A 22,657-nucleotide genomic window follows, 5' to 3' on the forward strand; every position below is an offset into this window, starting at 1 on the left:
TATATGAAAGATCATACCACTATATGTGATAGCACAGAAGAACCACAAAGCAACAAAAAGAAAATTACAACAGAACCAAAATAAAAAAACATGAAGAATAAATTTTTATTTTTTTTTAAAAAAAGGATAAACCACTATTAATATATATTTCAATAGTTAACTAGTAATTCATCAAAACTTGTTCATGAATATCAATAATTATTATAATACATCTGATCATCAAGGCAATTAATCTTCTTGTTCTTTTAATCTTTTCTGCTTGATTCGTTTGCCATCAAAACCAAATCCTCCAACCTTTCTTTAATCCTCTTTTCTTCTAAACCAATTCTTGAAGATATTGCCTGAATTAATACATATAATAATAATAATAATAATAATAATAATAATAACAATAACAACATAAGGTGATCATTAACTAATGCTAAACCGTGCATCATCATGAATTTTAAAACAAAAAAATTAATGAGAAAAGATTGAGAGAATTAATTACTTGAGAGTGAATATTATGCATAATCTTGTCACCCACAGTGAAGAAACTGGCATTGATAACTTCAGCACCTTCTTCTTCTAAGATGCTAACAACTTGATGTAATTTTAAGCCCTTGTTTAATCCACTCAAAAGAACCACATCCATAATATCATCTTTGACTGTCACTTGAACTTCAATCTTATGATCATCAGTAATATCCATGTGAATTCCTTGCATGTTCATCTCCAACATGTTTCTTTTTCTTTTCAAAGATTCAATCTTTCCTTGAAGTTTCTTAATGTAACTTGTGGCTTCTTCCAAGATATATTGTGGCGTTAATGCATCCTGCAAAGTATCATGTTACAAATTAATGTTCTCCATATACTCCATCATTTAACAACATACATGCATATATATATATATATGCACTCACAGATACACAAATACATAAAGCACTCATGCATGATGCACTCAGATCTTCTCATTTCTGTTATATTATACTCATGAATCTTATCAGAGCACCAGGACTTAATACCTTTGAGCCAGATGTTTGGGTTTTGGGAATCAAAGAGGAGAGTTGGGAAAGAAGTCCCTTCATCAGTAGTCTCCTGTTTTTCTCAACTGTCTTTCTCTCCAGCTTTGATGCTTTCCTTCCCCCTTCCATCTCTGTGTGTGTGTGTGTGTGTGTGTGTGTGTGTCTCTAAAGAAGGTACTCTAAAGTCTAAAGAAGGAGAAACATAGCACAAAGCTTTGTGGAAAGCCAAGTGGGCCTTATATAGACGAAAGAGAGACATAAAGAGAGAAAACTGGGCCCCGTGTTGTGAAAGATGAAACTAGATATAACTAATATATATATATATATATATATATATATATATATTTTGACAAGAGATATAACTAATATATTGGATGTACGCTACGTCCAAAGCTGGGAAATTGCATGAGTAACGAGACAAAATAGTAAGAGTTACTGTACTCGTTCCTTGTTTTTAATGAATCCACCTTTTAAAAAAAAAAAAAATAATAATAATAAATAGTAAAAGTTGTAACTAAATAGCCTAACTCTTTGAAGGTATACCATTAATCACGGCTATTAACTACTAATTGTCCGGCCGACTTTTGTTTTGCGTGTGGGACTGGGACACACACAAGAAACACAGATGGAATGTCTGCATCATTTTGTATTATATTTATTAAGTTTTTTTAAATGTTCTCTAGATTCTCAAATATAAGTCACTTTCAGATTTTTTTTTAATAAATTATAAATTAAAAAAAAAATTCAAAATAATCTTAATAGATCCATTGATATTTAAATTTACTAGATAGTCCTTAATTTTATGATAGTTTACTTTTCAGAAAATGTAGCTCACTCCATTGATTTAGTATATTTTACAAAATGTACTTCCCGCTTAAAATGTATACTTTTTGTTTAACAATTTATATTTTTGTACGACTACGTAAGTTTTCACTTAATATATAGTATCTTTCCGCTTAATATTTAACCTTCTCATTTAATATTCGACCTTTTCATTTAATATTATGTGTTCGCTTTAAAAAGCGAGAGCATTACAACATCGCTACATTTACGACGAGAAAAGACAAAAAGACTGTTGTCGAAAAATGAAAATTTTTTTGGTATACCAAAACTTGACAGACAATCTGTGAATAAGTGAAATTTAGAGGGATTTTTAGGACATTTTAAGTTTTTTTTGGTAAATTTTTTTCAATCTTTAAAGTTTTTCGATAATATAAATGAAAAGAATCATATTCATGATCTCAAAAAATAGGTATGATTTTAAAAAATTAGTTATTTTAATTTATTTTAATTTTAATTTTAAAAATTTTAAAATTTTGTGTAAAATTTTTAAACGACTTATGTTTTAGAATAAAAATAGTAATATATCATTAAATATCAATTCAAAATATAATGGTAAATCCCTGTCCGAACAATCGCAGAACCATAAACCGAAAACTAATCCACATAAAACGCCCGGAAGCGTAGAGCACGAATTAGGATAAAGCCGAAACTTTCCTCTTTCGAATGAGGGAGAACTTACAAGAACAATGATAGTAAAACAACTCTTATTATGTGAATAATAATCAAAGTTCTATTTTTCAAAAGAGAAGGTAAAATGTTATTTACATAGCCGACTTAAACTTGGGATATAAGAAAACTATCTAATTAAAATTGGCTAGGAAATCAATCTATAAATAAAAAATGAAAATTTGATAGGAAAACAATCTAAAAATAGGAAATTGAAATTGACTAGAAAATCAATCTAAATATGAGAACAATATTATTGTAGCATGTGAAGATGGCAGGCGAATCTCTCCACTCTTAATCTTGGAATACTTGATTTCCTGGTTGAATGGGATTCGATTTTGTTTCCTTCCAGAATTTGGGTTGGTTTAGGAAAAATATATTTTAGACTGATTTGTCATAAAAGGAAACCACATCTCCATTTGTTTGCGTGGGGCCAACAAACATAGGCACAGTTTTCTTCTTGGACGTGCATGTGAGTGTAAGGACCACATGTGGTGTAGCTCCAAATGATTCTCGCTTGCTATTATCTTGTTTAACTAAGTTTGGAATTATGTTCTCACTTTCGGTACACCTAAGTACAATTAAGGTAAAAGAAATTGGAAACACCAGCATATCAATATATTTTAAAAATAAGCTTAAGTTAGCGTTCACCTGGTTTTGAATTTGTTTAGCATTGTTTCGTGTAATTGGTCCTTGATATGCATCCTCTTCTATACCAGTTGAAGTATTACTATTCATAGGTGGTGTAGTTGGCATGGGTGTGATGTCCTCATCAATATATATTAAAATTATATTTTTTTTTTGGTCTTTTATATACCAGTTCTTTGAGAAAAAATATTGAGAGGTGTTTGGTTGCAATGAATGGAAAAGAGAGGATTGGAAGAGGAGGAAATGTGAATAAAAATGTCTTTGGTTATTAAGGTATGAGAGAGTAATTCATTGAAAATGAAAAAATAAAAAAATAAAAAAACATGGTAAATTTTTTTTTATATCCTTAATACAAGTTAATAAGAAAAAAATATTGTTAAATAATACTTATTTTTTATAATGAATAATAATAATTTTTAATTATAAATTATTTTGACTATTGTTATTTCTATTTAACCAAATATTTCACTTTAATTTTTTATTTATTATTAAAATTATATTTTTAATTATTATTTGAACTAGATTATTATCTTTAATTATTAGTTATTATTATTTCAAATTAATTATTATTTATTGTTAAAATTATTTATTTAATTATTATTTGAACTAGATTATTATCTTTAATTATTAGTTATTCTTATTTCACATTAATTATTATATATTATTTATATGATCTAATTAATTATTATTTAAATTAAATTATTGTTTTATTTACTAGTTATTATTATTAAACTTAAATCATTATTTATTATTAAAATTATTTATTCAATTATTGTTGAATTAAATTGTTATTTTAAGGGAAAATGAATTATAACTCTTTGAAAGTTTTAAAACATCTCCGACAGACCCTCTGACATTTGAATTTGCCAGACAATCTATTTTTTTTCTGACAACTTACTTTTCAGTTAATGCAGCTCACTCGATCAGTTTATTTTATTTTACAACATTTACTTCCCACTTAAAATGTATAGGTTTCGTTTAACATTGTGTGTTTTTATGTGACCACATAAGTTTTCATTTAATATCTGACATTTTCATTAAGTATTATTTGTTTTTGCTTAAAAAGTTGAGAGACATTTCTTTCAACGTCAGTTACCTTTATAACAGAAACACAGAAAAATACATTGTCAAAAAAAAAAAGAAGGGGCTTCTTGGGAAGTTGCTAACTTAGAGGGATAATATGTGAATAAGTGAAAATTAGAGGGATTTTTAGGGTATTTCCTGTTATTTTAATTATTAAAGAATAGGGCAAATTTGACATTTCACCCAATGGAGCGAGGAAGGTAGACCTCTCCCAAAAATATATATATATATATATATATATATAAGAATTGAAATTCAAAACCACTTTTTTTTAGCAAATCCAGTTTGAATCAATTATATCAACCCACTTGATCAATAGTATGTATATGTGTGTGTCCTTTTAGCAACCGTTAGATTGAAAGCCAACGGCCGCAGATCATTCATTAAGATAAAAGTACATGAAACAGTGAATTGAATAGTGATACAAACAGTAAAGTTGTCACCCTCTGACCCATGGGCCCATAGGACGCGACAACCGCCACGACAATCCAAACGAAGGACAATCCGCCACTCAACCCTCGAGATGCCGCAAGGCTGACTAACAAACTTGGAATCAACAATAATAACCAGACTAAGTGGAGGTAAGAACAATAAGAACAACAACATTGGGTATAAAGAATAAAGAGATTCACAAACACGTGGGGAATCAATAGCAACAACAACAACAGCAAATACTCATACACAAAAGTTTGAGAAGTTTTCAAATACACAACTATGCAATATAGTTTTCAACATACTAGTGGATCCAAGACTTAATAACATGTTCATGACCAAAATAACATACATGTATAGAAAGAGAAACAAACAAGATAGGAAGGCAAGAAATGCTCAGCACGCTGCCACATAGCCGCAATTACTACCTGCAATAACCTGGGAAAAGGAAAGAGAGGTGAACAACCAAAGTTTCTCAGTGAGGGGAGGTTAACACAATTCTACCAAAATATACCAAAATAATAAACATAAATTTCCAAAATAATGCTTTACTAATAATATAACCAGTTTAGAACATAATTGGATATAATAGTAATCTTTAACACAATAGAACAAAAGATAGTGTCAAGATTCAAGAAGGTCTTTTTACCCCAACTAGGGTTTTACAACACCAACTCCATGAAATACCAAACATTGGTTCAAACTATAAAATAAGTTGAACATCAAACCAAGCTTTTAAAATAAAATATAAAGATTAGAACATTTCCATAAGCATACAACTTTATAATATGAGTTTCGAAATAAATAAAACCCAATACTCCTGCCAACTCAAATTTATGAAAGACTGCTCTCCTAAGAGAGACAACTAGGCTTCGCCCCTTCACCATAAATTCAAGATGACACTACAAAAGAAACACCACAAGATAATTCTCAAACTCAAATGCAAGAAAACACCAACTCAATTGAATACTCAACTCACAACTCACACCCATTATGAAGTGGTCTAGAAAACTTCTCTAAACCTTTGCCGTGACCGCGGCTAGGCTTAGAGTCGTTAAAGTACTCATGCCCTTGGCGTTGACCCATCGGTTCACCGTATGGTGACTTCGGCTCCCCGATAACCGTCTAATCAAGGTCATGAATATGTCCCCTCCTGAATTGGTCAAAAATGATTAGTCATTCTTTCGCACAATCTTAAAAGGATGGCCGCTAGGACCGTCTACTATAGGAGGATACCACCATACAATCTAAATAATGCAAGTACAACTCCCTATGAAGTGCAATAGAAAACATAATACTCAAGAATCACTGCCATCTCTACAAGGAAATGATGAACATACAAGCTTAACCAAAGAGTTTAACATAAATCGATCCACAACATACAACTTAAGTATCAACCTGGAAATCCTTACCTTTGAACAATAATACTTTTCAAGTATGAAACATACATAAATAACTCATTCCAAGCAAATTGAAATCTCAAATTCAAGTATAAAAACCAATAAATCCTTACTCAAGCATTATAATATATATGTATGTATATCGGTATTCTTCTAATAAAATTATGCTTAAAAGTCCCAGTCACAAAATTTGATTATTTCGTTTCCTTGAATGCTAATCCTTAGATAGCTCCTTGCCTTAAGTCAAAGCACAACAAAACACCAACAATAATTAGCACAAAAAGCCACACAAAGAAACCCTTAGGTTTCTCTGCCAAACAACTCTAATCGACTCTAGGGTTTGCTCAAACTAACTCTTTAGGTTACTAAGGATGTTCTAAAGGTTTAAGTTTCTCTTTAACACAAAGAAACCAACAAAAGAAGGAGAACTCACCTGTGCTACAGTAATCCTAACCTAGAGAATGAGGATTTCCCTGAACATCAACAAAACCAAAGAAATACAACCAACCAACACTTCTAAACTCAAAAGCAAACACACACCAAGGTTTTCCACCAAACAAACTCAAAGAAACACAAACAAAGGCGAGGGAAAAAAGAAGAAGAAAAATCATACCTCAAGGCTCCTCACAACTCAAAAGAGACCTTCACAAGAGAGGAAGAATGAGACCTTCACAAGAATCGGGGGTCCTTGCTGGCTCCCTTATGGCCGCAGGAGAGGCTGCAAGCCCCCTCGATCGGGAAGCCCTTGCGGGCTCTCTTGTAGCCGACCGTAAGGCCTTCCAAGTGCCCTTGTGGGCTCTTTTGTTCTCCTAAGGAAGACTGCAAGGTCCTAGACTTCTTTTTAAGAGTCTCCCCCACCTTTTTCTTGCCCTCACTTTACCCCAACTTTAAGTCCTAACACAAACAACAACCAAGAGAGCTCATATGCCAAAAATACATACAAGAAAAACGGGTCAGAATACCACAAAAATGAGATATATAGTAATTTTATAAACAATGCTAGGAATAGTAAAAGTGGGATACACATTATTTTATTGACAACCGAATGATGATATATAATCTCACTTAATATTTTGAAAATATAATGATCAAAATTAACATTAATAGGGTGTGTTTAACATCAATTTAATTTAAAAAATAATTATAAAATTTATCTATTCATAATAATAAAATTCTTAAAACATAAAAAATCTAAGTGCCATGCTCTTTCTTCATGCGTAGGTTTGAGTACAGGGACTTATCCCGGCCAACCACATGTATACGTACAGATGCTGTTATCAATTGTCCAGTAAATTGTACCGTTGTATAATTTGCCGTGGTTCGAGTCGTTTGACTCTCTTAATATTTCCTATTAAATGCTTTGCAAAATTTTGTCGATTGTAGCTCTTGTTTAAATAATTGATATTAATTATTATCTAATAATAATCGGTATTAGATTATAAAGTCACTTATTAAAAGTTAAAACTCAACTAATATGAATTAAATAAATAAATCATCATACTCTATACATGTCCAGCTGATAAGCCGTTGGATCATGCACAATCAATTTATCAAAGCCCAGATTTAAATCCGAACATATATTTAATTTGTTATTAGAAAACCTTTGAAACATCTAAGATTTAATTGGAGTGATTGAGGTTTGGTTAATTTAAGCAAACGATTTTCAATTTAAATTTTTATATATGTAAAAAATATCTGTTTATAAAAGATCTATATTTATGTGACCCGAATTCATCTCACATCAGCTAGTTGATACAAAGCATATAAGTGGTGGATATCCTATTCTATCAAGCTGGTTTTTTATAGCCCATTCTACTCATCACTTATATGCTACATTGGCACTCGAGGAGGCTTAAAAAAAGGGTTTATTGCGAAAGCCGTTTAAAACATACCAGTTACAATAATGCCTAATAAAAATCCTCAGTTGTAAGAGTGGGCTTACAACCTAATTTCCTCATTTGCCAAGTGAGGATGAATTAAGATCAATTTCTATTAGTGGTAGTGCATATGCGTGACCTTTTTTTTTTTTATTATTTTGATTAATAGGCGACATGCACCCCTTATTTAAGAGACTATCAAAAGGACAAATATGTATGGAGGTATATTTGTTACGGTGATTTACAGACCTTTTAAAAAAAATCCTCATGCACTACAACCCCGGATGGATAAAACAATTGTTTCTCTCACATGAGATTTACACTATGCCCGTAAAATGTACAAAAACAGTACTGTTCTCAAGTGTAATGTGCATGAAGGATTGTGAAATGCTGACGCCTATCTACGAATAGAAAGGGAAAATAGAAGGGATTGTGAAATACTGAAGCCTATCTACAAAGAAGTGATGACTCTAATGAAATTTAGTGAGTTGTTTATTAAAAAAAATAAAGAGAAAACTTTGAAACGGAGAATATACCAAAGCACATAAAATAAACATTGCATACAGTACTTATGGCTGTGCAACCAATGGAATTCAACAAATCTAATATTATTTCCGACCAAAAATTAGGTGTGTTTTTTTTTAATAAAAATGAAAAAAATCACTGATTTATTAAAATGGAAAAAGATGGAAACAAGAAAAGCAACATGAAAGTTTGAAAGAAAAATGCATGGAAAAAAATGGGAACAAAAAAAACAACATGAAAGTCTGAAAGAAAAGTACAAGAGCACGTGTTTTTTCGTTAATTATCTTTTACTTAATACCCAGTTCCCACATGTTGATCATTATTTTATCATGTTTAGAGCTTGAAAGAGAGACTCTAATAATTGAATTTTTGAATGGTACGTATCAAACGCAAGCACAATGTGGTTAAGTTAGAGATTTCAATTGTGAACGTGAGCAATAACATCATGTTCACATTTACGGGTCACATATTTCTCCCTCATAACTATGACTCATGGAAAAATAATTTTTTTATATTATATAAAATTTTTAAAAAATAAAAATAATTTGTCAACCTTATCGAAAACAAAAATCACAAATACTATATATATATATGTGTATGTATGTATTGGGGAAAATTAATTATAACTTTTTGAAAGTTTCAAAACATCATAGGCAGACCCTCTCACATTTTAATTTGGCAAATAGACTTTTTTTGTGACAGTTTACTTTTCATTTAATGCATCTTACTCCGTCAGTTTATTCTATCTTATAACATGTATTTTTTGCTTAAAATTATAGGTTTCTGCTTAAGATTATTGGTTTCCGCTAAAAATTATAGATTTCCGTTTAAAAAACTGAGAGACAATCCTGTCAATATTAGTTATTTTTATGTTAACATCAGCCACTTTTATATCAGAAAGCTCTGAAAAAAGAATATTTATGAATACCTTAATTTTAGAGAAAATATTTCTTCATCATCAGTATATATTATTTTAAAAAGTGAAACATTCTCACATACTAGAGCTTAGGAATAAAGACGTAATAATGACCTGTTAAATTAAAACGTTGATTTAATAAAATAAAAAATAAAATAAAAACATATGTAACGACCTCCGGGGACTTCAACTTAAGTACAAAAAGATGTAGGTAAATTGTAAAAATAAAAATAAATTCGCATATTCACAATTAAGAGCATTAATGAAATCACTCAATATTCATTTATTCATATCTTCATTGTATGCGTGTGATAAGTCCTTAGCAGATTAATGGTCAAACTAAGAAAACTGTAGCATTATATATCATGCAAAGGTTAATTTGATTAACAATAAGTTTACTGTAAGGGTTCTGCCTTACACTCTCGGCATAGGGTGATCCCTGGCCGAGAAAGGACCGTGACACTTACCATGTGATTAAGCCACAAACTAAAGACACAAGCTAAGAAACAAATCCTGAAGGATAAGACTTGAGACACAGAAAGCTACCAAATGATAAGATGCATGCATCATGCCAATGAATTAAAAGAATATAATCCGGCCGAAATTTTTCGTGGCTGAAGAGATTTTGCTGGAGATTTATTAATTAATAAAAGGGGAAACCAAGGAAGAATGAGCGATGGCCGCCTGGCCGGTGGAAACATTTCAACAAGTCAAAGTCTATGTAAAGACTTTCTCATATCACTTTTCCCAACTAGCTAATTATTAATTAACGTTGCGTTGCGCCCCTTTTAGTTTACTTTTCCTACAGACGTGTGTTTAGGAGATTTTTAAAATCAAACGACGTCCCCGGTGTGCATGGGATGGCCTTCGTTAAGTGTCTGTGTGTGAACGTGCATGTGTGGATGGATGTTCACTGTTTAGCGGCTTTCATTATTAATAAATATTCGCATGGTAGGTATTTTCTTCAGAAAACTCTTTTTTGAAAAAGAATTTCAATTTTTGAATTATAAGAAAAGGTTATGAGCAGGTCTAGCAAATGGAAAAAAGAAAAATTAATAAAAATAATAGACAAAAAATACAACTTAATTATCAGGAAGAGTGCATTAATACACTTTTGTACACCCATTGCTGCAACTGCTGCAAATGGTAGGTCCCTTCTAACCAATATTAGTTGAGAGATTTTGTTATCTATAAAAATAGATAATCAAATCATACAACTAATATTTTCTCTCATTTTGAATATATATTTTTTTAATTTATTTTAGGAAAGTAGATAACTACTAATTTATAGAAATCATTTTGAATATTTGATGCTGAGCTTTGTTATATTTTTTTTTACTAAATTAAATAAATAAATCGTAAATTATCCGAAATAAAAAAATAAAAAAATCTTCTATAAGCGAATGCATAGAGAGACCTCAACGCTAAATTGCATTTGTAGAATTTTTTTTTTTTAAAGAAAAGGTTTTTTATAACATAATAAAAAAAATTTACATTTTGGATCTTGGATTCATGTGTGTATACCTTTTAAAAAAATGAGGCTCTGAATTTTTATTTTTATTTCTTTGAATAAATGAGGCTCTGAATATACCTCTTGTAATTTTCAAAATTACATGTAAACCCTCAATTTTTTTGAAAGTTTGTGAATATGTATATATAGGTTTTACATAAAATAACACCCAAAATGCAAAAGATGTTTATTAAATATTTAAAGCTTCTCTTTAATCTGGTCACGAATCAATAGTGTTACAATTTCTCAGCTTGAATGAACAGTAAGTCATTATCATCAATGGAGCTTTTTTTTTAACAAATGTATGAGGGGTATGTGTACCTCAGAGCCAGGGATTGATTATTTTGTCTAGTACCCTCATCTGGCAAAATAGAGTTCAGGTTAACTCACACAGAAGACTTTTTTAACCACCGCATTGCAATTAAAAGATTTAAGCTCAGGATAATAAGAAACCCTTACTATCATCTTACACAAGTTGGGTAACACCTCTGAGTTATAAGCATATTGGCCGTCAATAAAAGCCTTACCACAAACAATCAATCAATCAATGAACCTTCTATTATTGAAATAGAAAAAAAAAATTGATTTAAAAAAATTATAAAATACTTCTCTCTCTTATTATAAGTGTGATATTAAAAGCTATGAGAAATGATTATATTAAACGGTGGTAATACCACATCAAACTATATCACCTTCCAATTATAAATCACCATATAAAACTAAATAGATTTTTTAAATGACGTGGATGTCAAGTTATTTTTCTGTATAAATTTTAAATTCAAATCGTGTAAATCTTCAAATTTTTAAAATGATAAAATATTATAAAACCCTACCTAAAGCACTAAAACCATAAATATAAATACTATAAAAACTATACTCCAAAATCTAAACTATATCTAAATTCTAAATACTAAATCCTAAATAGTAAATCGCAAATCTAAGAGGGTTTCGGTTTACACAATAAACAAAACTACATACTAAAATCTACCACAAGCTTAATTAGTAGTGAATGCTTCCAATCAAAGAGAATGTTACACCCACTTTCATCTAATCAACCTCTCAAAAGAAAAACATACAATAATTGATGCCAAAAAGAAAAAAACAAGAGTAAAAGACATAACTTCCCACGTTGTGTGTAACTTACATGTTTAACATCCACTACAAACTACTTTGACTGACTCTAAATGCAAATATAATGGATTTAAATTAAACCAAACTAACACCACTTAACAATTAAGCCCAACATCAGCATCATCTTCATTTCAGACTCAACTTAGCTTTAAGTTGCTCCTTCAGCCTTAAAGTAGGTTATAAAAGATCAACAACACAATCTACAATCGCTGAAAGCCATTATAGATATATTAAATTAACAAATAAATATAAATTCACACTGAACTTGCCATCAGTGAAAAAACACAAATAATAATAAATAAAAAAAAAAAAGTCCAGAAAGAAACTTGATAAGCAAGTTAAGCGGGACGGCCGAGCTTTTCAAGGCACTCGACTCCGATCTTGAAGGAGAAGAAAGCATTGAAAGTGGTTTCCAGCTCTTGGGCCTCGTCCAAAAAACCCGTAGCCCTTTTCCCTTCGGCAATGCGTCGCGCTTCTCCTCGGCCTCATCCCATCCAGCGTCGCTTTCCATGGTATCTCTTGCTTCTGGTGCACAGTCTCCATCAACGCCCTTACGTCCACTAGCTTCCCCAACACAGTGTTCAAATCCTTCTCCAAAGACTCCTCCGCCTTCTGCATCCCAACCCCAACGACGGTCACGCAGGGATCCGTGAGGAAGTCACGGAGGGCGATCGCGGCTGAGATCCGATAGTGTTTATGTTAGATTATGGGGGTGTTTGGATTGGCTTTTAAAAAGCCTAAAAGTGCTTTTTTATAAGTTAAGACTTCCTGGCTCAAAAAAATCATGTTTAGATAGTTTTTCTCAGGTTAGAGTTCGATAAAAAGTCGAAAAAGCACTTTTTTTGAGTAGTCTTTACTCGTGCTTTTGGAAAAAGACTTCTGTAGCTTTATTTTGAGTTATTAAATTACTAGGTTACCTTTATCAAATAAAAAAATGACTATGAAAAATGGTTGTATTAATATTAGTATTAGAATTAGTGTTATTATAATAAACTAATGAAGACCCATTTTAGTAATTTGACATTGAAAAAAGTCCTTTCAAGAATGCATATCTAAACAACTTTACATATATAAAAGTGCTTCTACATTAACATATCCAAACATAAAATATAGAAAAGCACTTAACTTACTCTCATAAGCACTTTTTTTAAAAGTCCTTCTACCAAACTTAAAAAAAACACTTTTTTATTAAGCTAATCCAAACAAGGCCTATACTCAGAAGTTCAGAAGGCTCAAGGAAGGTAGTTCAGAAGGCTCGAGGCATTGTTGAGGAGTTGCTTTTCTCTGTTGCTAGTCACGTACGTGCATGAAAAAAAAAGGACATTTTTTTGTGTGCTGATTGGACTGTGCAAGCTGGCATGTTATCTTTTGTTGTTTACTTTTTAAATGGTTGTATGCTATGTCAGATGATGTCCCTTAGGGTCCGTTTGGATCACGGAATAGGAATGGTAATGATAATAGAAATGGGAATGAGAAAAGTAATGGTAATGGTAATGGGAAAAGTAATGGTAATGGTAATGAAAAAAGTGTTTGGTTGAAAGGAATAAATATTGGGAATGAAAAAAGTGACATAGAGAATTAAATAGTTTATTAATTATTTTATTTAATTAAATCTGTGTAGGGGCAAAACTGTCATTTCACTTTTAATTATTATAATATTTAAATGGCTCAATTTATATTAATTATTATTTACTTTAATTATTATAATTAGTTATTTAAATTAATAATTATTATTTAATTAAATCTTAAGTAGGTGCAAAAATGTCATTTCATTTTCCTTATCATAATTAAATACTTTTATTAATTATTTATTTAATTAAATCTATGTAGGGGCAAAACTGTCATTTCACTTTCCTTATCATAATTAAATACTTTTATTAATTATTTATTTAATTAAATCTATGTAGGGGCAAAACTGTCATTTCACTTTAATTATTATAATATTTAAATGACTCAATTTATATTAATTATTATTTACTTTAATTATTATAATTAGTTATTTAAATTAACAATTATTATTTAATTAAATCTTAAGTATGGGCAAAAATGTCATTTTACTATCAATAGTGTTTATTCCCCTTCATGCCCCCCAATTTTGGGGGTAATCAAATGCCTTTACTATGCACCATACAATTACCTACAGTACTCATTACTAAGCTAATAGTAAAATACCCAAACATAGGCATATATCCCTATTAGCAATCAATCCCATGCCAATAGTGCCCAATCCCTTCATCCAAACACAACCTTAGTGTTATGTTTCCTCTCTATATGTAGTGCAAGTGAAGTAGTTTGAGTCAATGAACTATTTTTCATTCAAACATTGGCTCGTCTCTTGCTGTGTGTTCTTCTTCCATCTCGTGAGAGTGTATCAGTGTGAGAGAGAAGTTTATCTTTACAGTGGTATCAGAGAGATAGGATGGCCGACTGTAGCTCATCTTCACACCACTCACAAACCAACGTTCCTATTTTCAAAAGTGACAATTATAACCTGTGGAGTCTCATGATGAAGACTATGTTCATATCAATGAAGCTTTGGAACGTGGTGGAGGACGGACTCAAAGAGGAGGAAAGGAGAATAAGAACAATGACAACATTGATAAGGATGCCAAAGCTCTGTTCTTGATTCAATAAGCCCTTGATGCAAGGATTCTCATCCGAATCTCCTCAGCTTCAACAGCAAAAGAGGCTTGGGAGATATTGAAGACAGAGTTTCAAGGAAACTCTGATGTTATCTTAGTGAAGGTACATGCACTACAACAGGATTTTGCAGAAATGAAGATGAAGCATGCTGAAAATGTGCAAAACTACATCACCCGAGTCTTGGACATTGTCTACCGCATCAGATTGCTTGAAGAGGAGGTACCAGACAAGGTTGTTGTCTCCAAGATCCTAAGAAACCTTGCACCAAGGTTTAAGCATGTGGTCTCCTCTATTATTGAAGCAAAGGATCTAAAAACACTATCTGTAGAAGTGTTGAGTGGTTCTCTCAAGACACATGAGTCCATGTTAGCTTTGACTCCAAATGATGGAGAAGAAAAAGCATTTCATGTTGTTTCCAGTGAGATGAATTCATTCAAAGGAGGACGAGGACGCGGTTCAGAGGGCGTTTTCGAGGTCAAGGAAGGACTAGAGGATGGCATGGAAGCTCAAGTGAAAGCTCAAATCAAGCACTTGATGACACTAAAAGCTATAAGCAAGGAGTGCAATGCCACATATGTAAAAAATATGGGTACATGAAAGCACAATGCTGGTTTAGAAACAAGGAGGCAAATGTTGCTTGTGAGGAGAACAAACCAGAAGAAGGCTCTCTCTTTGTGGCTAGTTCTGAGCTTGAAGGTGAAGAAGAGATAGTTTCCACTGTCTGGCTTCTTGACAGTGGGTGCTCGAATCATATGACAAGTGATCAAGGCCTCTTTAAACAACTACAAGGCACAACAAAGAGGAATGTACAAATTAGAAATGGAGTTGCTCTCGACGTTGCTGGAGTTGGAACCGTCTCTGGAGGATGCAGTGATATCAAAGATGTTCGATCAACATGTTCCTCAAATAGGCCATAATCTTCTGAGTGTTGGGCAGCTAATGAACTCAGGATACTCACTATTGTTTGATGATGAACATTGCACCATCAAAGAGAAAAAGACTTCTAGGGTGGTAGCAAGAGTCAAGATGACCTCAGGAAATCTTTTTCCACTTGAAGCAGAGGTGTTTGGAGATGCTCATGTTGCTCTTTGAGCGAATGAAAAGTCCAAGCTCTGGCACAAACAGTGTGGGCATATAAACTCAAACAGTGTCAAGCTAATGTCTCAACAAGGGCTTGTAGAAGGTCTTCCCAACATCACACATGTTGATGCATGTGAAGCCTGTGCACTAGGGAAACAACACAAGACTCCATACTCAAAGCATGAAGCCAAACGAGCTCAAGTTCCACTTGAATTGGTGCATGGGGATTTAGTTGGACCTATGCAACTAGATACACTTGGGAGTAATGTATACTTTTTTCTCCTAACCGATGATTTCTCACGGTTCAGTTGGGTGTATTTCATGCAAAACAAATCAGAGGCATTGAAGCATTTCAAGAGTTTCAAGCAGCACCTAGAGAAACAACTCGAGCTTCCTATCAAGGCTTTTCAAAGCGACAGAGGAGGAGAGTTTGTGTCTTGAGAGTTTGATGGCTTTTGTGAAGATCATGGGATTGTGCGACAGCTAACTGCTCCATACTCGCCTCAGTAGAACGGCGTTGCGGAGAGAAAAAACTGGACAGTTACCGAGATGGCTAAGACCATGCTCATGGGGAAGAAGCTACCGGTTTCTTTGTGGGGAGAAGCAGTACCCACTGCTGTTCACATTCTTAACCGATCTCCCACTGCTGCACTGGAAAATTAAACACCATATGAAGCACTGTTTGGGAAGAAGCCGACGGTGAAGCACTATCAGGTGTTCGGTTGCATTGGGTTTATGTTAACAAATACTCTTTCTCGCAGGAAATTTAACCCAAAGTCCACTAAATGCATTTTCATTGGATACTCAGAAGAGTCAAAAGCATATCGTATGCTCAACCCTACTACTTGGAGAGTTCTTATTAGCAGAGACATTTCTTTTAATGAGGATGTTGTTTATGTTTGGCCAGAGAATGAAACTTCCAGTCAAAAGCTTGTGTTCCTTGATGACAAGGCTGATGATTCGACAATTAATGAAAACATTTCAAACAACTTAGGAGACTCCATTCTCAGAAGCTCAGACGAAGCAACTCCGGAGAGATATAGGTCTTTGGATGATGTATATGCTTCATGTTTGTTTGCTCTAACTGTCACAGATCCATATACATTTGATGAAGCCGTGAAGAATCAAGAATGGAGGGATGCCATGAGTGAAGAAATGAACTCTATACTAAAGAACAACACTTGAGAGTTGATTGCACCACCAGATGGAGTGAAACCAGTGGGTTTAAAGTGGATTTTCAAATCTAAATACAACTCAGATGGATCTTTGAACAAGAGGAAGGCTAGAATAGTTGCCGAAGGGTGCTCTCAACTAGAAAGAATAGATTTCACTGAAGTTTTCTCTCCTGTCGCGCTCATGGAAACAATCCAGTTGTTTCTCGCAGTTGGTGCTCAGCAAAAGTGGCCCATCTATCAACTAGACATCAAATCGGCATTCCTAAATGGTGAGCTAAAGGAGGAGGTGTTTATGACTCAACCTGAAGGGTATGAAGTCGAAGGAAAGGAAAATTGTGTCTACCGTTTGAGGAAAGCTCTCTACGGGCTTCGCCAAGCTCCGAGAGCTTGGTACTCCAAGATAGATGAGTTCTTCTTGCAGTTTAGCTTTGTGCACAATGAAAATGAACCAACTCTCTACAAAAAGATGAAAGGATCTAGTGATGTTCTACTCTTGTGCATATACGTAGACGACATTGTCTACATGAGTTCTTTGGCCGAGATGTTAGTTGAATTCAAAAGAGCAATGCTGAGCACATTTGAAATGTCAGATCTTGGGCTACTAAGATATTTTCTAGGCTTAGAAGTTAAACAACAAAAGGGATCCATGTTTGTCTCTCAGAAGAGGTATGCAAAGGAGTTATTGAAAAAGTTTGGAATGATGAACTGCAAGGTCATATCCAGTCCTATGAATACTAATGAGAAATTGCGTCATGAAGATGGCTCGGGCACTGCAAATGCCCAACGCTATAGGAGCATGGTTGGAGGCCTTTTATACTTGTCTCACACCCGACCTGATATCACATATGCTGTAGGGGTTGTGTCCAGATTCATGCAAAATCCTTCTCTCCATCATTTGGGTGCCGTTAAGCGGATACTCCACTATATCTCAGGAACATTGGAGTATGGCTTGTTCTATGAGTGTGTGAATGAGCCCAAGCTCATTGGGTTCACATATAGTGATTGGAGTGGCTCATCAGATGATCGGAAGAGTATGACTGGATGGGTGTTTTCCTTAGGCTCTGCAGCCATTGCCTGGTGTTCGAAGAAACAAGACATCACAGCACTGTCCAGCACTGAAGCTGAGTACGTCTCAGCCACCTCCGCAGCATGCCAAGCAGTTTGGATGCGATGCGTTCTCGGCGATCTGAATCAAGTTCAAACAGGTCCTACTATGATTTTATGTGATAATTGTTCAGCTATATCTATTGCTAAAAATCCTATCATGCACGGGAGAACCAAACACATAGAGACAAGGTTTCACTTCATTCGTGGACTGATTAATGATGGTTTGAGTGAGCTCCTACATTGTCGGTATGAAGAGTAGGAAGCTGATGTCCTTACGAAACCCCTTCCAACTCAAAAGCATGAGTACTTCAGGGGAGTGCTTGGGGTGAGAAACTTCTGAGTATGGGGGGCATGTTAGATTATACTCAGAAATTCAAAAGGCTCAAGGTGAAGGTAGTTCAGAAGGCTCAAGGTGAAAGTAGTGCAGAAGGCTCGAGGCGTTGTTGAGGAGTTGCTTTTCTCTGTTGCTAGTCACGTACGTGCATGAAAGAAGGACATTTTTTTGTGTGCTGATTGGACTGTGCAAGCTAGCATGTTATCTTTTGTTGTTTACTTTTTGAATGGTTGTATGCTATGTCAGATGATGTCCCTTAGTGTTATGTTTCCTCTCTATATGTAGTGCAAGTCAAGTAGTTTGAGTCAATGAAGTAAGCTATTTTTCATTCAAACATTGGCCCGTCTCTTGCTGTGTTCTTCTTCCATCTTGTGAGAGTGTATGAGTGTGAGAGAGAAGTTTATCGTTACAGTTTATAGGTGTTGTCAATAAAGAAGCAGTGAGATCCACCGATGCAGACCCCGTTTCCGTTGAATACTCTAGAGGAACGAAACGATAGTGGCTTGTTTACCAAGAATCGGGGTTCTCAGAACCATGGAAGAAAAAGAGGCAATCAACGAGAAGGCTACGACGCTTCTCGCGATTGCGTTGCTGGAACCAACGCTTGACGGTGACGTTCACGTCGTACCAAGGACGGGCAACCTCGATGATACCATCACCGATGCCGATAGAGGTCTTTTCCCACCTAACTTCGGCATCTTTGTTCTCCTTCTCGATGCTCGGCTCCAAGGGTTTGCTCATGGTGGCTTGTACCGCAAGATAACCGAGCAAGAATGAGGAAGAAACCCACAGGTAAACTCTAAGGACATCTTCAATTCAAAACGCTATATGTGATGTTTCAGTGTATAAAAACTACAAAGTTTCTCCAATTACTATATCTATTTTTAACTCTAAAATATAATATTTTAAAAATATTTTTTTTATTTCATAATTTATATATTTGTACTATTAATAAATATAATTATATTTAATTTTTTTTCATTTTTAATCATTGAATTTAAATATTATATTATTTAAAATTTAAAATTTATTATATATATATATATATATATTATTAATATTTATTAAATATAAAATAATATATGATTGATAAAAAAAATACATATATAAATTCTTTACAAACATTATATTAATAAAAACATAAAATACAAACAAGCACCGTTAGTGAAAACAATACATTATTAATTGAAAAATACAAACTTAAATTATAAGTTATTAATTTGATTAAAATATAAAGAATTTACATTCTCTATTTACGTCCATAGATAAAAAAAAAATCAATGGACATCTAATTATCAGCCGTTGGATAATGATCCAATCGCTGACATTGATGAACAATAATCATGTATATTCTCAATTTTTTAAAATGTTTGTGAATATATATACAAATATATATTTTTTAAAATAAAATAACATGCAAATGCAAAACATGGTTAATAAATATTTAAAATTATAGGCTTTTCTTTAATATGGTGATGGACCAAGAGTATTACAATTGCCATCATAAATGATTATTATTATGAGTGTAAGTTTTTTTTTTATTTTAAATATAGGCAATTCACATGACAGATATGGACAATCCATATATCTTTAATATGGTAATTGAATATTCAGCTCAACCTCCTCACCTGGTTGAAGGGGGCTTAGTTGGCAAGCTTGAATTTATATGAGAGACTCTTTTAATCATTGCATTGCAGTAGGAAGAATTTAAATTCAAAGCAATAAAAATCCTTACCATCACTTTATACAATGAGAGTTATGCTGATAACCTATGCTATGAGTTTATTGGTCGTTAATGAAAGCCTTTTCAGTTATCACAAAGCCTAGTTTATAAAATACCTTGCTCTTGTTATAAGTGTGATATTTAAATATATAGATATATATACTAGTTATTTTATTAAAAAAAGGTTCAAACAACAGTCCCAAGATATAGATATGACAATAAACAAGACTTTATACTAACATCTAATACAAGCTTAGTAGTTTTATAAAAAGCAACAACACACTTCTGCGATCGCCCCCGAAAGCCATTATAGATAATTAGATATATTAAATTAAAAAAAAAAAAAAATTTCCTAACAATGAATCCCTGTGTCGGAAGTACTGTTACAGTATTGTGCACATACTATAGATACTGTATAAAATACTATAGATGTACTGTTTATTTACTCTTTATGGGTCTCTTGTGGGAGGATGTCATTTATCTCTCCTCCAAGGTTGCAAGACAGGGGGATTTATTAACTTGGTTTGGTTTCTAAAATATTTTATAGGTGTGCACATAATAGGAATCTAGTTACCCCATGTGACATCTGGCTGAGTTAATAAATTTCTAGGGGGTCGTTAAGCCACCGTAACTGGTGCACCTATGTACTTATCTGTCCTTTGACACTCATAGTGGGGCGGCGATTGTCGCTTTTATAAAAAAAAATCCTAACAATGGATAAAAAACACAAATTTAAAAAAAAAATAATTGGAGAAAGAAACTTGGTAACCAAGTTAAGTGGGACGGCCGAGCTTTTGGAGGCACTTCACTCCGATCTCAAAGCAGAGGAACGCATGGAAAGTGATTTCTAGCACTTGGTCCTCGTCCAAATACTCTTTGCTCTTATCTCTCCGGAGATGCGACGAGCTCTTCTTCGCCCTCATCCCGTCCAGCGTGATCTCCGCCATGTCCTCCCTCCAGCGTGGCTTTCCTTGGCATCTCTTGCTTCTCGTACGCAGCCTCTATCAACATCCTCACCTCCGTTGCCTTCCCAACACAATGTTCTAATCCTTCTCCAAAGACTCCACCGCCTTCTGCATCCCAAACCGAACCACTGTCATTCAACGATCGGCGAGGAAGTCACAGAGGGCTATGGCGGTGGAGATCTGGTGGTCTTCATCGGAGTTGTCGATGAAGAGCCAGTGAGATCCACCGAGGCAGAGCGTGATCCCGCTGATTACTTTAGAGGAATGATAGTGGGTTCTTGACCAGGTAAAGCATTCCGGGGAACCATGGAAGAAGGAGAGGCAGGCGATGAGTAGGCTACGGCGATTCTCGTGATTGCGTTCCTGGAACCAGCGCTTGACGGCGAAGTTCACGTCCGACGAAGGACAGGTGACCTCGATGATGCGATGGGCAACGCGGACGAGGCGGATAATTGGAATGCATCCAATGGCCACCAAACTCGTCTCCTATTTTAGCACGCTTGCCTCCAATAGGAGCCAGAGAACTTCCCATTCTACTCTAAAGTCGGCCCGGTTGCATACTTCTACTACTTGGGCATATTGCAAATTTGTAGAACAAATCTCACCGGCCACTAAAAGCAGGTGCTCTCCGCATTTTGAAGTCAATAAAGAAGTGCTTCCATATATATGGAGCTGCCCTCCATGCGGCATTGGCCTTTGAGTACCTATCTAAAACCCAGATTCCTCCAATGGAAAAGAAGGAAAGAGCGCATGCATCATGCTCATGGCTTTACTAGCACGTAACGTACCCCAATTGTTATCCGAGTGATTGCAAGCTCACTTGTGCGGCTAAGTGTAAGGGTTTTACCTTATGCGCTTGGCGGAGGATGGTTCCATGCTGAGGAAGGATGACTGATGAAGCCAAGATAGGTCAAAATCCAAGTCCGAACAAGACGTTAGTCGTCCGGTGACCTATATGCGGGTTGCGGCCGCGTATGATCAAGAATCCCCTCCGGGGGTGCCGAGCGAGGTGTGCACGGGCATGGTGCCACGCATTACCGAGAGATTACTAGGCAGCGCGCATGGCGTGATGCGCGTGGCGATGGGATCGCGACTAAGGGACCGGGATGATCGAATGATCATAGATATTTGGCTAAGTATGGGTCAAAGGAGTCAAATTGGCGTTAGTATCGGCGGTACGGTCGATATAGAGTTATACGGTCGGTCAGCGGATTGGGCGAGCGGAGCGGGAGCTCTTAGCCAGCCGTGGGCCAGCGTGACGCGAGGCGCGTGGGTGCTACCTAGTGTCTTTACCGAGAGGAGCGGCCGAGAGCCAAACTGACTACCGATCGGCATCGGCACCCTTGGGCTGATAGGTGGGCGCTACCGGCATGCTGGGGATCGTTAGCCGGGTGATACCGAGGCCGTTACCGATCAGGTGAACAATGCTATTGCGCGGTACTTTAGCACGATCCTGATGGTGGCCGGCTGAGTCTGGGAGCATTGTAGCAGTGTGTTTTCTCTCACTGTAGCATTGTGTTTGTTGTAATGGGACAACTTGGCATATCCTGGCCATTGGATCAAGGGCTGGTGTCCTTATCCATAGAGGGGATTTG

General features: G+C 34.7%; 1 protein-coding gene across 1 annotated transcript; it reads right to left on the reverse strand.

The window, feature by feature from the left end:
* Positions 1 to 223: 223 nt before the first annotated feature.
* On the reverse strand, positions 224 to 1,145 carry LOC120259551 (transcription factor bHLH168-like). The gene is made up of 3 exons (XM_039267178.1): positions 1,005 to 1,145; positions 491 to 814; positions 224 to 341 (listed from the first exon to the last, which is right to left on the reverse strand). The coding sequence occupies exons 1-3, from the start codon at positions 1,131 to 1,133 to the stop codon at positions 246 to 248; spliced, it is 549 nt and encodes a 182-aa protein (XP_039123112.1). The 5' UTR covers positions 1,134 to 1,145; the 3' UTR covers positions 224 to 245.
* Positions 1,146 to 22,657: the final 21,512 nt, after the last annotated feature.

The sequence above is a fragment of the Dioscorea cayenensis genome, chromosome 4 (genome assembly GCF_009730915.1).
Source record: "Dioscorea cayenensis subsp. rotundata cultivar TDr96_F1 chromosome 4, TDr96_F1_v2_PseudoChromosome.rev07_lg8_w22 25.fasta, whole genome shotgun sequence".
Classification (NCBI taxonomy): domain Eukaryota; kingdom Viridiplantae; phylum Streptophyta; class Magnoliopsida; order Dioscoreales; family Dioscoreaceae; genus Dioscorea; species Dioscorea cayenensis.